The sequence below is a fragment of the Argopecten irradians genome, chromosome 5 (genome assembly GCF_041381155.1).
Source record: "Argopecten irradians isolate NY chromosome 5, Ai_NY, whole genome shotgun sequence".
NCBI classification, from domain to species: Eukaryota; Metazoa; Mollusca; class Bivalvia; order Pectinida; family Pectinidae; genus Argopecten; species Argopecten irradians.
The window spans coordinates 20136261-20151832 of record NC_091138.1 but is presented as its reverse complement, the minus strand read 5'-3'; the positions used below and the strand labels follow the sequence as shown (position 1 = coordinate 20151832).

At 32.5% G+C, this 15572-nt stretch overlaps 1 protein-coding gene across 1 annotated transcript; it reads left to right on the top strand.

Moving 5' to 3' along the window:
• The first annotated feature begins 10 nt into the window (after positions 1-10).
• Positions 11-7129, top strand: LOC138323158 (dynein intermediate chain 3, ciliary-like). Its single transcript, XM_069267565.1, has 13 exons — positions 11-118; positions 927-1123; positions 1453-1614; positions 1832-1950; positions 2314-2456; positions 2820-2933; positions 3287-3549; positions 3791-3970; positions 4345-4388; positions 4777-4912; positions 5545-5691; positions 6011-6109; positions 6341-7129. The coding sequence occupies exons 2-13, from the start codon at positions 941-943 to the stop codon at positions 6554-6556; spliced, it is 1806 nt and encodes a 601-aa protein (XP_069123666.1). The 5' UTR covers positions 11-118; positions 927-940; the 3' UTR covers positions 6557-7129.
• The last annotated feature ends 8443 nt before the right edge of the window (positions 7130-15572 follow it).

The window sequence follows — 15572 nt, the reverse complement described above, 5'->3', positions numbered from 1 at the left end:
ATGTATTCACCTACAACCGGATATCGGCTTCGCGCAAACTCGTATCCATTGACAACTTTACGCTATCCCTGCCTCCATGAAGCAGATAAAAACAAAAATTCTGTAGTAGTTTTACAGGGTAAGTACCTTTTTCTCAAAACATCATATGTGTTATCTCTGTCTATGTTTTTATGAAACGATAATTCAGAGATGATATGACCAAACACGATGCCGAATATTTGATTTCTTTTCAAATAATTGAATGTTCGCGTCAGTGACAACGTGCATTTTTCAATCATATTTCCACCGAAAATGATATTTTCAGTGCAATCCAAAAGACATACGTCTTTATAATATTGCACAACAGTTACGTTAAATTTACTACTGTAGTCGTTATTGCTTGTTCGTTACAAGAAAATTAACAGAAAACTTGTTTTTTGTGTGGAATCCCCTTAGTTACAATGTTAATGTTGCTTAAACCTGCATTGCATATCATGAACAAAATCTAATAGTTTTGATGGGATAACATTATCAAGTTTGCCAATTACTCACATTTATTATTGTACAAACCCGTTATTCTTTAATAATTTTGCATTTTAAAAGTGATATAATAAAACTTCTTATTTTGAAAGAATTAAACTCTATTTTGGTATCATACATTGAGCACAGAGCTCAATCGAAATGCCCATGAAGCTTTTTCCTACCTACTGTATAGCTAATGTCATTGAAGAAATGAAACAGATGTGAACATGTTTCACAATTATGCTATTTAATTAGCCTATAGCCTAGTTCAGCTGCACGATTAGTAGAGAATAGCCTAAAACTGCTGTTCATGCTAAACTAGCTATTCTTCACATTTACAGACCAAATTCTATGCTTTATGTGCAATTGCATTCATTATTGCTAGCAAAGTAATGTCAAATTGACACCAATTTCATATTCATCAGGATAAACAGCCACCATGGAGATTGTATATGTATATACAAAGAAAAGAAGTGAGTTTGGTCGCCAGTGTAACTTCAGCGACAGGCCAGCAGAACTTCATGTAGACATCATACCAGATGCAACACAGGCAGAGAATTTCATTGAGAGGAATCCTGTAGACAATGGACTCCAACATGTTCAGGAAATGTCTGAACATGAGGTAATTTTTCATATTAAATGCAGAGATAATTACATTATGGAAAGAATGCATGCAGTGCTTAAATTTTTATCATTGGCAAGTTGGTTTCAAGTTTGCTCAAAATTGATGCAAAATGGTTTGCTGTACATTTGTTTTTAAAACAAAGGCAACTTTAAAACAGTAACATAGTGTTACAATTTTCAACTGAATACCAGGACAAATTGCCAATGTTTGTTTTGGTTGTACATGTATGTGATTTGTTCAATCATGTTATATTCCTGTATCTTTTCAATTGGTTGTGAAAAACTAAGGACTCAATACATTTGTGGTATAAATGATCAAATCAACAGGTCAATACAGAAAGATTTGAAACCAGTACACGTGGTGTGAACCATACAGAAGGTGGCTGGCCTAAAGATGTCAACTCACAGGAAGTGGAACAGGTCACCAGATACAGAAAAAAAGTGGAGAAAGATGAAATGTACATTAACACAATTCAGCAACTTGCAACAGTGAGTATTTTATCAAAATTTACTTCACCCACTGAATAATCAAAACTAATATAAATGAATCTAAAATTTGTAGGGAAAAAAATCCTAAAATCAATACTCTCCATAGTATAAAAAGTGTAACAGATAGTATTAATGTCTCCAAAGCAGCTTTGCATGATAAGATACTGTTTTAATGAAATTGCTCAATGTATATAAAAAACTAATAATTTTCTTTTAGGTCATGGAACATTGCATCAAACAAAACAATGCCATTGATATATATGAAGAATATTTTGATGACATTGAAATAGATGCTGTAGATGAAGTCCCATCAGCCAAAACAATAAATGTATTCAGGTAAGTTAATTAGCTTATTTTTATGAATTTGGTTTAGATTGGTCAAAGAGAATATTGTCATCTAATTATGAAAGATATAATTTCAAACTTATCATACATCAGGTAAATTAGACTATCTTTTTATGAAAAAGCAGACAACAGCAATCATAAGAAAATGACAAATATTGTATTGGATTTGGAATATACAAGAGTAGCATTACCATATGACATATTTTCTAGTTTGAGGATTACTGATAAGAGCCTTTGAACTTTGTTAATCCCACACAGTTGATTTATTATTGGAATAGCTCTTACCAATGGAGACCTTATGATATTTCTGGATTTAGAGAAACATTTTATATGGTTGCTGTATTATTTTGTTAGGGATCCAAATGAGATCAAACGAACAGCAACAAACCTGTCCTGGTTCCCAGATGGACCTAGGAAACTTGCAGTAGCCTACTGTAACATGGAATTCCAGGGCTCAAGTCCAGACACAAGCATGGAGTCCTACATCTGGGATGTCGGTACGGAATTTTAGTTCTAATATCATAACAAGGAAACAGTATATCACTCATGGTAGAATGTTGGTGATGCTGCTGATGAAGTGCTCTGAAAATATTTTTTAACACAAGTACATTTTTTAAAAGAATATACTTTATGTGTAAAATAGCGTTCATTTATATTGTTGATGGATTCAAATTTCTTAACTTTACAAAGTTTAAACATCACAAAACATGTCATGTATCAATGTTTACAATTCTTTTCTTTTTTTTTTCCAAAAAATTTTGGCAAGTTATATCATAGAATAGATTTAAACATTTGTGATTTAGCAGATAAGATCCTTGATGAATATTGCAGTTGTTTAATGTTAAATGTTGATTTTCCAGAAAACCCAAACAAACCAGAAATGACACTAAAACCAGTGTCACCATTAGTGTGCTTAGAATACAACCCAAAGGATTCTCATGTACTACTAGGTGGCTGTTACAATGGTCAGATCGGTGAGTACTGTCCAAGAACAAAGTTTGGATGAAGAGAAGATACATTCAAATAAATATAGTTGAATATTGTCTCGTTTTCTCATCAATGTATTGTGCTATTGTCACAAACAACTACTGTAACAAGGACACATTTTCACCTATTTATGCGGTGAAAAATTGAAACAATGAATCCCCAAGTTATGAAAATGTTTGGAAAGTAAATGGATTGAACATTATATAAGAAGAATCCATAAACAGGCATATGAGAATATGGAGTTATTATGGAAGAAATGTTAAGAAATGATTTTTAGTTTGTTCTCATTGCTTTAATTTTGTAATGGAACATAATTTGAGTTTTGTGTGTGTGTTTTTAGCTTACTGGGACACCAGAAAAGGCTCACAGCCAGTAGAAATGTCGCCTATAGAACACAGCCATAGAGATCCTGCATACAAAGCTATCTGGATCCAATCTAAGACTGGCACAGAGTGCTTCTCCACATCCTCAGACGGTCAGGTGCTTTGGTGGGACACTCGTAAAATGGGTGAACCTACAGAAAAACTTTATCTGGATCCGACCAAGAAACAAGATCCAACAAAAGCACAAGGTGCTATGGCACTGGAATACGAACCTACTATGGTATGTACTGTATTAGAATAAAAAACAGTAACATCTAAAATCTGGTTTAGTATTTACAGTTACTTCTATATTACAATATAGCAATTAGAATGTACTTGATTCGGAAAATTGCTGCAACAAAAATAATGAAATTCTAATTATTTGAAAACAGCATAATATCAAAGGGGTTGGGGGATAAGATTTTATAGAAAATATATGGAGATTTATATGCATATTTTTAATCTTTTATTTATTTTTTCAGCCAACAAAATTTATGGTAGGATGTGAAACAGGAACAATTATGTCATGTAACAGAAAAGCCAAGACTCCAGCAGAAAAAATTGTAGCATTATACCACGGTCACTTAGGTCCAGTCTACTCTTTACAAAGGAATCCATTCTTCCCCAAAAACTTCCTTAGTGTGGGAGACTGGAAAGCAAGGGTAAGATTTGGTCTCATTTACCATATTTTGTACAAAGGATTGCATAAATACTGCCCACCTCTTCTTATAGACATTTATCTGAGTCCTATATGAGACAGTAATATAATTGTGCAGCACTTGACCTATTAGTGTTGATAAAAAAATGTTGTTTGCCAGAAGATATTTTATTTATGTGGAATAAGCTTTATTTAAATATCTCCTTCATGTGAACAGGACAAACAATACATATGTAAATCCTATGCCATGAAGTATTGTCTAGCATCACTTTGCTGTTTATTACTAAGCATATACTAAGCCTTGGGTGATATTAACAGAAACTCCTTTACAATAATGTTAATATTCTCACATTTATAATTGAATACTGTTTCTTGTAGATCTGGTCTGAAGATATCAGGGAATCATCAATCATGTGGACAAGGTAAGCTTGTACTGGGTCACATATAAACAATAATTTGCAACTTCAAAAAATGGTTTGAATTTCTTTTTATGACAACAGATTGTTAGGAATTTTGCTTTTAACAGCATCAGGTCTGTTTAGGAAGGTAATAACAGCACAGAATGCATCTTTTTATTGTCCCTCACTAAGTAAATGGAGCTTTATATGAAAAGAATCAAGGATGCATGCATCTATGTACTAGGTATTACAATATACATCGGTAACAAGTTTATACACACTCTTATCTCACACACACACACACACAAGAAGGCTGTCATTAAATATCCATAGCTGTATATTTGATGTTCATAAATAATAAACACCAACTCCTAAAATTTTTACTATATATTGACAAACTCTTGATTTTCAGACAATACTCCTCCTACCTGTCCGACGGCTCCTGGAGTCCCGTCCGACCTTCAGTGTTCTTTGTTACCAAAATGGACGGCACATTGGATGTTTGGGACATCATCTTTAAACAGAGCGACCCTACACTCAGTCTACAGGTAAGAGATATCATAGGACAATGACAATTATGTTTTCTTTTAAAAAGGAAAAAACAATATGAAATTTAAGTTTTTAATAACTAATCTTTGAAACAAGGAAATGATAAATATTTGTATGATCTCTATGGACTGATAAATATTTGTATGATCTCTCTGGACTGATAAATATTTGTATGATCTCTCTGGACTGATAAATATTTGTATGATCTCTCTGGACTCATAAAAAATATTTGTATGATCTCTCTGGACTGATAAAAAATATTTGTATGATCTCTCTAGACTGATAAATATTTGTATGATCTCTCTGGACTCATAAAAAATATTTGTATGATCTCTCTGGACTGATAAAAAATATTTGTATGATCTCTCTAGACTGATAAATATTTGTATGATCTCTCTGGACTCATAAAAAATATTTGTATGATCTCTCTGGACTGATAAAAAATATTTGTATGATCTCTCTAGACTGATAAATATTTGTATGATCTCTCTGGACTCTTAAAAAATATTTGTATGATCTCTCTGGGCACTTGCAGGGAATAAATATTTATTTTGTGAATATACTTTGTAAAAGTATTATTTAAATTTTAAAACAATAAGACCTATTGATGAATATTTAATTACTGTTTTAGGTTTGTGATGAGCCTTTACATAGTTTACGAGTCCAGGAATCCGGGCGACTGATTGCTTGTGGATCTCACTCTGGCACTACAACCTTATTAGAACTGTCGGAAGGACTATGTACATTACAGAGGAACGAGAAAAACTTAGTCACAGCAGTATGTATATCTTCTATAAGTTCGCCTTGGTACAGTTTGTTCTGCAGAAGTGCTTTACCTTTCTCAACACCTGTGCCTTTATTCATAAATTATAATTATTTTAAACACCACACTTATTTTCTTGGTAAGTCTAAAACCATTTAAAGGAATTAAAGAAAGATAGTTTTTTTTCCTAGGTGATGCTTTAGATTTACTGTTTCATAATTGAGTTGACAAGATAAATAATTGTTACGGTCGAGCACAGAAAATCCTATCCTATCCAAATTGTTGTATAACTCAAAGTGATCATACTAATCAATGACTTCCTATATCTGCACAGATGTTTGAGCGAGAGACAAGGAGAGAAAAGATCCTGGATTCTCGTCACAGAGAAATGAAACTGAAGGAGCGATCAAAGAGTTCAGCTGACAAAGACAAGGTATTCAAGTTCACATGGTTCTTAAATTCAAATGTCAGAAATGGCTTTAGAGCCTTATCAGAGTTTTGGAAAATAACAAAAATTATAATTATATTAATGATAAAGTGTTATTAAAATGTGAATATTCTAAATATCAAAGAACTCCAAATACTTTACAATTTTTTTATTTTTTTTTAAATGAAGAAAAAAGTTATTTCTTGCACATATTTATGTCAATAAAATGATTCACAGGAGGATGAAGAAAAGGAAGATGATATACAAGAAGACGATAAGTATGCCAGGGCTGAGAAGGAGTTTTATGATATCATTGAGAAAGAAAAGAAGAACCTGGAGAAGAAGCAGGCGGATCAGGTGGATACTGACAAAGGTGACACAGGGAAACAGTCTCCTATCGCTGAGGAAGGGGAAGAGGAAAAAGCAGCAGAAAACGAGGACACCAAAAAATAAACTGATATATCGGAGTAGAACAAAAACTAAGCGAGGGAGATTTGGAGAACTTAAACTGTGATGGAGCCAGATTCAATTTATCAGAAAAAATTGCTTCAAAGTGACCTTGATTAAGTTTTCAAATCATGACGGAGAAGAAAAAATGTCTCCATACCGACGGATCACAGGAACTCTTTAATAAGGAAAGTGCTCAAAACCTTTTTTGAATATACAAATTCTGTCAAAAATTAAATTACTATTGGTATTAACTTTAAACAAAAATTACAGAATTGGATCGTTCAGTACAATTTTACTTTCTGTCAGTGCTAGGATGTATTCGATATGATACATTGAGCATCAGATCTTGAAGTGTCCATGAGAATAGTGATATAAATACTGCGACTCTGAAGATCGAAAGACTGCTTTTTCATTTGACATTTTTTCATCATTGACCATAAGCATGTTGGCAGATCTGATTACAAATCAGAAGTTGTTTATCTTTTTTACATTGATTAAATATTGTACAATATCTATTTATATATGACATATGAAATGAAAAAAAAATTGTTAAAATAAAATGCTAAGAAAACATCAGTAATATCTTCATTTTCTTTGATAAAAAAGAGAAATAAAAAAAACGTTTTGAACCTAAAACACTTCCAAATAGTGTTTGGTACATCAGTTTCAATTTGAGAATAAAACCAAATACTGTATGAATGGTATAAACGTTAATTAACATTATATTACTACTACATGTATGAACTAAGGGCCATAACTACGAAATATTGACATAAGGATAATGAACTGGAAAGCAACCAGTGTAATGCTGTCTGGAAGATTTTAACTGTTTTCTGGGAAACCTAAATTAAAAAGAGGTGTGACTGGCCACCAGATTGTAAAACATTCTCAGCTGAATTGTATTACTAGATTATAGAAAAGGAATGTTGCCCTGCCTGTTATTAAGTCCATCTAGTAACATCCAGTCAATAGATGTTGAAATTAAAAAAAAAATATCACTAGATTATCTCCCCTTGATTAAAAAAATCAAGATCAGTTGCATTTTTATAATTCTAATATTTTAGAGACTTGGCCAATATGAAATTAATTAATTGATTTGAATATTTACAAATTAAATTAGCTGTGAAGAAAAGAATGATAAACATTATAGTAAAATACACATATTTAATATTCGTAGGACATTTTTTCAGCTTCCTCTTTCACTTCATTCAGATTGTTGACTTTATATATACATCCAAATACAAGTCATATGCTGCTGTTTTGAAGAATATTGCTCCTTCTGTGATGCAGATACTTCCAAAAGTATCCCTCCTCGTTGCTACTGCAGTATGACATAAATATTTGTACAATTCTGTTTATTGTCAAACATTCTAGTAGCAATTTAGTGTGTAAATTAAAATGGATATTTTTTTGGGGTAAAGTTCTCTTTTAAAACGAGTTATGTCCCTTTACTTATGAACCGTTTGAATTTTAGTTTAACTAGAGACTGTTGGCTTAAATGCAATTTTCTCTCCCAAAACGAGTTATGCCCCTTTAATTATGTACCGTTTAAAATTCCATAAACCAATGTATTACCTGTACATTGAAAGTCATTATGTTCAGATTCGTACGATTTAATATGTGTTAGTTGCTTTTGATAAAAATGATTTCAACTAGAGCTGTTTTGGCATGTTCATCTTATTTGATTGTATCATCTTTTATTTTATTATAATGTTTTTAAATAAAAAAACCTTCTCCATGCATATCATCGTAACTTGTGCACTCAACTTCAAATATGTGTCCTAGACTCGGTTACAACCGAAACAAGGACAAGTCCCATTAATCAATTAACCAATCAATCAACTATAATTGATTTCAGCATAAAATGCGCAAATTACATGGGTTTTACGGCATCTAATAAGTCGAAAATTCATACTCAAAGAGCTCTATACCATTTCCAACACCATGATGTTAACGTCATTTTCCCAAAGCCTAAATCTAATGCAGACATTAGCACGGAACTTGTGTGTAAAGTAAAATGATGAAATCACGATAAAACATTCACTAAATTATTGAATACAAATTTTCTAACGTTGACATATGTACGTTAAGTTTTCGTCTCGAACATTTCTATACCAACTTTGGGATAATTTTACACAGTTATGCAATGCGATCTTTATAATAATGACATGTCGTTTTCTCGTTGAATGATGGGTTTTACCAAGGACGTATATGAGACTTATAAATCCTTGGTTTTACTAATTAACGGTCGCTGTTTGTTCTGACAACATTACCACCAGTCCTCCATCTATGGGTCGTAAGTTCGAATCCCAGGTTGGACAGTAGCCAGGTACTGACCACTGGTTGGTGGTTTTTCTCAAGGTACTCTAGTTTTCCTCTACCGTCAAACCTGACGGCACGTCCTTACCTGACCTTGATTGTTAATAGGACGTAAAACTAAACAAACTAAGCCAAACAAACGTAGTATTTTCACTATGTATGTGGCATTTGCAATTTTCCATTCCATTTACAGTTTTACGTGGCATTTTCAGTTTTCACGTTTCATTTAACAGTTTTACCTAAAACTTACAATATAATACACATGATAAATGATTCAAAATAATTCAGCCATTTGTAACTAATAAACTGTCGTCGGTATACGAGGATCATTTTCCATATCGATCTATACTTTAGTACCCATTATATATATACAATGTTACCGAATATCCATCGTCCCCAATCTCTGGCAAATCGATACCTAGTTACTAATTCACACAGAGTTTTTAATCTGACACAATAAAACTAAATCCATAATTGAGACTACATTTGTATACAATTTTATCAACCTTCCGGACAAATACTACGCAAAAAAACCTACCAAAAAACTCAAAGCCCGATATTAAAACAATAAATGATGGCAAATAAGTGCTGTCGCACGTAATAGTCAAGTGAAAAATAGACCAAAGTATCTAGCACTTGTAAAAGCTAATATTTTGATGACTGGATTTACTATTGGGGGTATTCTGCTGCAATCTAAGCTAACTAGCTTCACGTAGATCGTCCCCGGTCAATATCATGTACTCACGGCCATGTTTGTATAAACATTTCGCTGCGTCATTGTTTACTAGTCATTAAGTGTTGTCAGTTCTGAAATGCCAGCAATATTTGCATTCATGTTCATATGTCGTTTGATGATGAAAACAAAACTATGTTACCTGTGTATTGAGTGGATAATGTACTTTAAAGCCGATAAGCTTTCTACATTGTGTGAATTTGTATCTATTAAAAATTGATAAAAAAAAAAAGCGACGAAGTAATTATTTTCCAACATTAAAAAACAACAACATTTTAAATATTGTTTTATATCAGATTAACATAAATGCACAATGTTTAGATTATACGAACACGCTTAAAAAACGTGATCATCAGTTGAATCACAAATCATCAGCGCATTCCTCCGAGACCTGCACGAGGAAAATAGCTATATATTTATCCCTTGATGCTCCAAAAGATAGACATTGAATGTGAGTGTAAGTAGAAAGAATCAGGAATATCTGGCATCTGTCCCACTTGGGTTTCAAATTTTCACAGGTCGAGGATAAAAAAATATATATATAAAATATTGCGTGCAAACGCAATTTTATTGCCATAATATACCCGGGTTTACTAATGACATCATTGCAATAACACGCAATAATTATTTTATTTGCAATAGTATTGCGTTCGAACATAATAGTTATTACGTTCACACATTGCCTTCACATGCAACATTTTGTTCTTAGTTTTTCTTCAGATTCACTTATATCCAATAAAAACAAGTACAGAAAGGTTAATTTTGGATGGATTGGCCCACAGGTGGTTCACCAGAGAGAGATTGATTGTTACGTTAGTAGTTACAGGTGTAAAAAATAATCTTGACTGATATTTCGGAACAAGTTTTTTTTTTTTGCAAGTATTACATTTTTTGTTAGCATCATGTTCTTCATTTGCATTCCTGTCATTTATTGTAGTTAATACCTGATCTCGCACTTGCTATCATTTGTAAATTTTACCCATAAAATTGATTTCCGCACAAGGCATGAACAAAACTCGGTTGAAGATAGGCGCTTCTTTATCTTTTCCGTGGATTCTGGTTTTGGTCGATACGTCGCCTTCTATCACTTGTTTGATTTTTTGAGACGTATGAGTTGCCTTGACTTTTTGTTTTAATCGATGATGTATCTCTGCCTTCATTCTAAATCAGAGAATCGAAGTAACTCGGATATATCTGAATCAGCATTAAATGCCTTAGAGGGTATCATTGTCATAGAGATATGAGAAGATTAGTTACAGTTTTAGTATAGAGGGTATCATTGTCATAGAGATATGAGAAGATTAGTTACAGTTTTAGAGGGTATCATTGTCATAGGGATATGAGAAGATTAGTTACAGTTTTAGAGGGTATCATTGTCATAGGGATATGAGAAGATTAGTTACAGTTTTAGAGGGTAACATTGTCATAGGGATATGAGAAGATTAGTTACAGTTTTAGAGGGTAACATTGTCATAGAGATATGATAAGATTAGTTACAGTTTTAGAGGGTAACATTGTCATAGGGATATGAGAAGATTAGTTACAGTTTTAGAGGGTAACATTGTCATAGGGATATGAGAAGATTAGTTACAGTTTTAGAGGGTAACATTGTCATAGGGATATGAGAAGATTAGTTACAGTTTTAGAGGGTAACATTGTCATAGAGATATGAGAAGATTAGTTACAGTTTTAGAGGATATCATTGTCATAGGGATATGATAAGATTAGTTACAGTTTTAGAGGGTAACATTGTCATAGAGATATGATAAGATTAGTTACAGTTTTAGAGGGTAACATTGTCATAGGGATATGAGAAGATTAGTTACAGTTTTAGAGGGTATTATTGTCATAGGGATATGAGAAGATTAGTTACAGTTTTAGAGGGTATTATTGTCATAGAGATATGAGAAGATTAGTTACAGTTTTAGAGGGTATCATTGTCATAGAGATATGAGAAGATTAGTTACAGTTTTAGAGGGTATTATTGTCATAGGGATATGAGAAGATTAGTTACAGTTTTAGAGGGTATCATTGTCATAGAGATATGAGAAGATTAGTTACAGTTTTAGAGGGTATCATTGTCATAGGGATATGAGAAGATTAGTTACAGTTTTAGAGGGTATCATTGTCATAGAGATATGAGAAGATTAGTTACAGTTTTAGAGGGTATCATTGTCATAGAGATATGAGAAGATTAGTTTACAGTTTTAGAGGGTATCATTGTCATAGGATATGAGAAGATTAGTTACAGTTTTAGAGGGTATCATTGTCATAGAGATATGAGAAGATTAGTTACAGTTTTAGAGGGTATCATTGTCATAGAGATATGAGAAGATTAGTTACAGTTTTAGAGGGTATCATTGTCATAGAGATATGAGAAGATTAGTTACAGTTTTAGAGGTATATCATTGTCATAGGGATATGAGAAGATTAGTTACAGTTTTAGAGGGTATCATTGTCATAGGGATATGAGAAGATTAGTTACAGTTTTAGAGGGTATCATTGTCATAGAGATATGAGAAGATTAGTTACAGTTTTAGAGGGGTATCATTGTCATAGAGATATGAGAAGATTAGTTACAGTTTTAGAGGGTATCATTGTCATAGGGATATGAGAAGATTAGTTACAGTTTTAGAGGGTATCATTGTCATAGAGATATGAGAAGATTAGTTACAGTTTTAGAGGGTATCATTGTCATAGGGATATGAGAAGATTAGTTACAGTTTTAGAGGGTATCATTGTCATAGAGATATGAGAAGATTAGTTACAGTTTTAGAGGATATCATTGTCATAGGGATATGAGAAGATTAGTTACAGTTTTAGAGGGTATCATTGTCATAGGGATATGAGAAGATTAGTTACAGTTTTAGAGGGTATCATTGTCATAGGGATATGAGAAGATTAGTTACAGTTTTAGAGGGTATCATTGTCATTATCATTGTCATAGGGATATGAGAAGATTAGTTACAGTTTTAGAGGATATCATTGTCATAGGGATATGAGAAGATTAGTTACAGTTTTAGAGGGTATCATTGTCATAGGGATATGAGAAGATTAGTTACAGTTTTAGAGGATATCATTGTCATAGAGATATGAGAAGATTAGTTACAGTTTTAGAGGATATCATTGTCATAGGGATATGAGAAGATTAGTTACAGTTTTAGAGGATATCATTGTCATAGGGATATGAGAAGATTAGTTACAGTTTTAGAGGGTATCATTGTCATAGGGATATGAGAAGATTAGTTACAGTTTTAGAGGATATCATTGTCATAGGGATATGAGAAGATTAGTTACAGTTTTAGAGGGTATCATTGTCATAGGGATATGAGAAGATTAGTTACAGTTTTAGAGGGTATCATTGTCATAGGGATATGAGAAGATTAGTTACAGTTTTAGAGGATATCATTGTCATAGGGATATGAGAAGATTAGTTACAGTTTTAGAGGATATCATTGTCATAGGGATATGAGAAGATTAGTTACAGTTTTAGAGGGTATCATTGTCATAGGGATATGAGAAGATTAGTTACAGTTTTAGAGGATATCATTGTCATAGAGATATGAGAAGATTAGTTACAGTTTTAGAGGGTATCATTGTCATAGGGATATGAGAAGATTAGTTACAGTTTTAGAGGGTATCATTGTCATAGGGATATGAGAAGATTAGTTACAGTTTTAGAGGGTATCATTGTCATAGGGATATGAGAAGATTAGTTACAGTTTTAGAGAGTATCATTGTCATTATCATTGTCATAGGGATATGAGAAGATTAGTTACAGTTTTAGAGGATATCATTGTCATAGGGATATGAGAAGATTAGTTACAGTTTTAGAGAGTATCATTGTCATTATCATTGTCATAGGGATATGAGAAGATTAGTTACAGTTTTAGAGGATATCATTGTCATAGGGATATGAGAAGATTAGTTACAGTTTTAGAGGGTATCATTGTCATAGGGATATGAGAAGATTAGTTACAGTTTTAGAGGATATCATTGTCATAGGGATATGAGAAGATTAGTTACAGTTTTAGAGGGTAACATTGTCATAGGGATATGAGAAGATTAGTTACAGTTTTAGAGGGTATCATTGTCATAGAGATATGAGAAGATTAGTTACAGTTTTAGAGGGTATCATTGTCATAGAGATATGAGAAGATTAGTTACAGTTTTAGAGGGTATCATTGTCATAGAGATATGAGAAGATTAGTTACAGTTTTAGAGGGTATCATTGTCATAGAGATATGAGAAGATTAGTTACAGTTTTAGAGGGTATCATTGTCATAGGGATATGAGAAGATTAGTTACAGTTTTAGAGGGTATCATTGTCATAGGGATATGAGAAGATTAGTTACAGTTTTAGAGGATATCATTGTCATAGGGATATGAGAAGATTAGTTACAGTTTTAGAGGATATCATTGTCATAGAGATATGAGAAGATTAGTTACAGTTTTAGAGGATATCATTGTCATAGGGATATGAGAAGATTAGTTACAGTTTTAGAGGGTATCATTGTCATAGGGATATGATAAGATTAGTTACAGTTTTAGAGGGTATCATTGTCATAGAGATATGAGAAGATTAGTTACAGTTTTAGAGGGTATCATTGTCATAGAGATATGATAAGATTAGTTACAGTTTTAGAGGATATCATTGTCATAGGGATATGAGAAGATTAGTTACAGTTTTAGAGGGTATCATTGTCATAGGGATATGAGAAGATTAGTTACAGTTTTAGAGGATATCATTGTCATAGGGATATGAGAAGATTAGTTACAGTTTTAGAGGGTATCATTGTCATAGAGATATGAGAAGATTAGTTACAGTTTTAGAGGATATCATTGTCATAGGGATATGAGAAGATTAGTTACAGTTTTAGAGGGTATCATTGTCATAGGGATATGAGAAGATTAGTTACAGTTTTAGAGGATATCATTGTCATAGGGATATGAGAAGATTAGTTACAGTTTTAGAGGGTATCATTGTCATAGAGATATGAGAAGATTAGTTACAGTTTTAGAGGATATCATTGTCATAGGGATATGATAAGATTAGTTACAGTTTTAGAGGGTATCATTGACATAGGGATATGATAAGATTAGTTACAGTTTTAGAGGGTATCATTGTCATAGGGATATGAGAAGATTAGTTACAGTTTTAGAGGGTATCATTGACATAGGGATATGAGAAGATTAGTTACAGTTTTAGAGGGTATCATTGACATAGGGATATGAGAAGATTAGTTACAGTTTTAGAGGGTATCATTGACATAGGGATATGAGAAGATTAGTTACAGTTTTAGAGGGTATCATTGACATAGGGATATGAGAAGATTAGTTACAGTTTTAGAGGGTATCATTGACATAGGGATATGAGAAGATTAGTTACAGTTTTAGAGGGTATCATTGTCATAGAGATATGAGAAGATTAGTTACAGTTTTAGAGGGTATCATTGACATATAGGGATTGGATTTCGTTTTTATGTTAACCATGCTTGTATGGAGCAATTCCTCTAAGAATATATTCAATATGGGGCGCTAACGCGCCCCATATTGAATATATTCTTAGAGGAATTGCTCCATATAAGCATGGTTAACATAAAAACGAAATCCAATTCCTATATTTACACTCACACGACTTTTTATTTATATTTTATGCAATAAAATCGTCATTTGAAAGTGACGTAATTATTCAATAAAAGTCGGTCAAAAGTGGGAGGAGCTTACTCAATTGAACAGCGAATGATGACTCTTCACGTAAGGTAGAATTATTCATCCGCGACGACAAAAAAGTTCAATATTTTATTGTAAAATAAACATGACAAACAAAGTAAATTACAGAGATAATTTTATTTAATCAGATCAGAACTTTAAATATATATTCAATTTTGCTAAAAGTTAATATATAACGTAATAACATAAATAATTTGTACACGGCAACATGTGTGAACTCGGTGACCGTTTTGT

What these genes read in the sequence shown, in the direction of transcription:
- LOC138323158 (XM_069267565.1), top strand. Translation starts at nt 941, where the DNA reads ATGGAGATTGTATATGTATATACAAAGAAAAGAAGTGAGTTTGGTCGC. An exon ending in TCATCAATCATGTGGACAAG is followed by an intron (nt 4,389 to 4,776) that starts GTAAGCTTGTAC and finishes CTTGATTTTCAG; the next exon opens with ACAATACTCCTCCTACCTGT. An exon ending in GTTCAGCTGACAAAGACAAG is followed by an intron (nt 6,110 to 6,340) that starts GTATTCAAGTTC and finishes AATGATTCACAG; the next exon opens with GAGGATGAAGAAAAGGAAGA.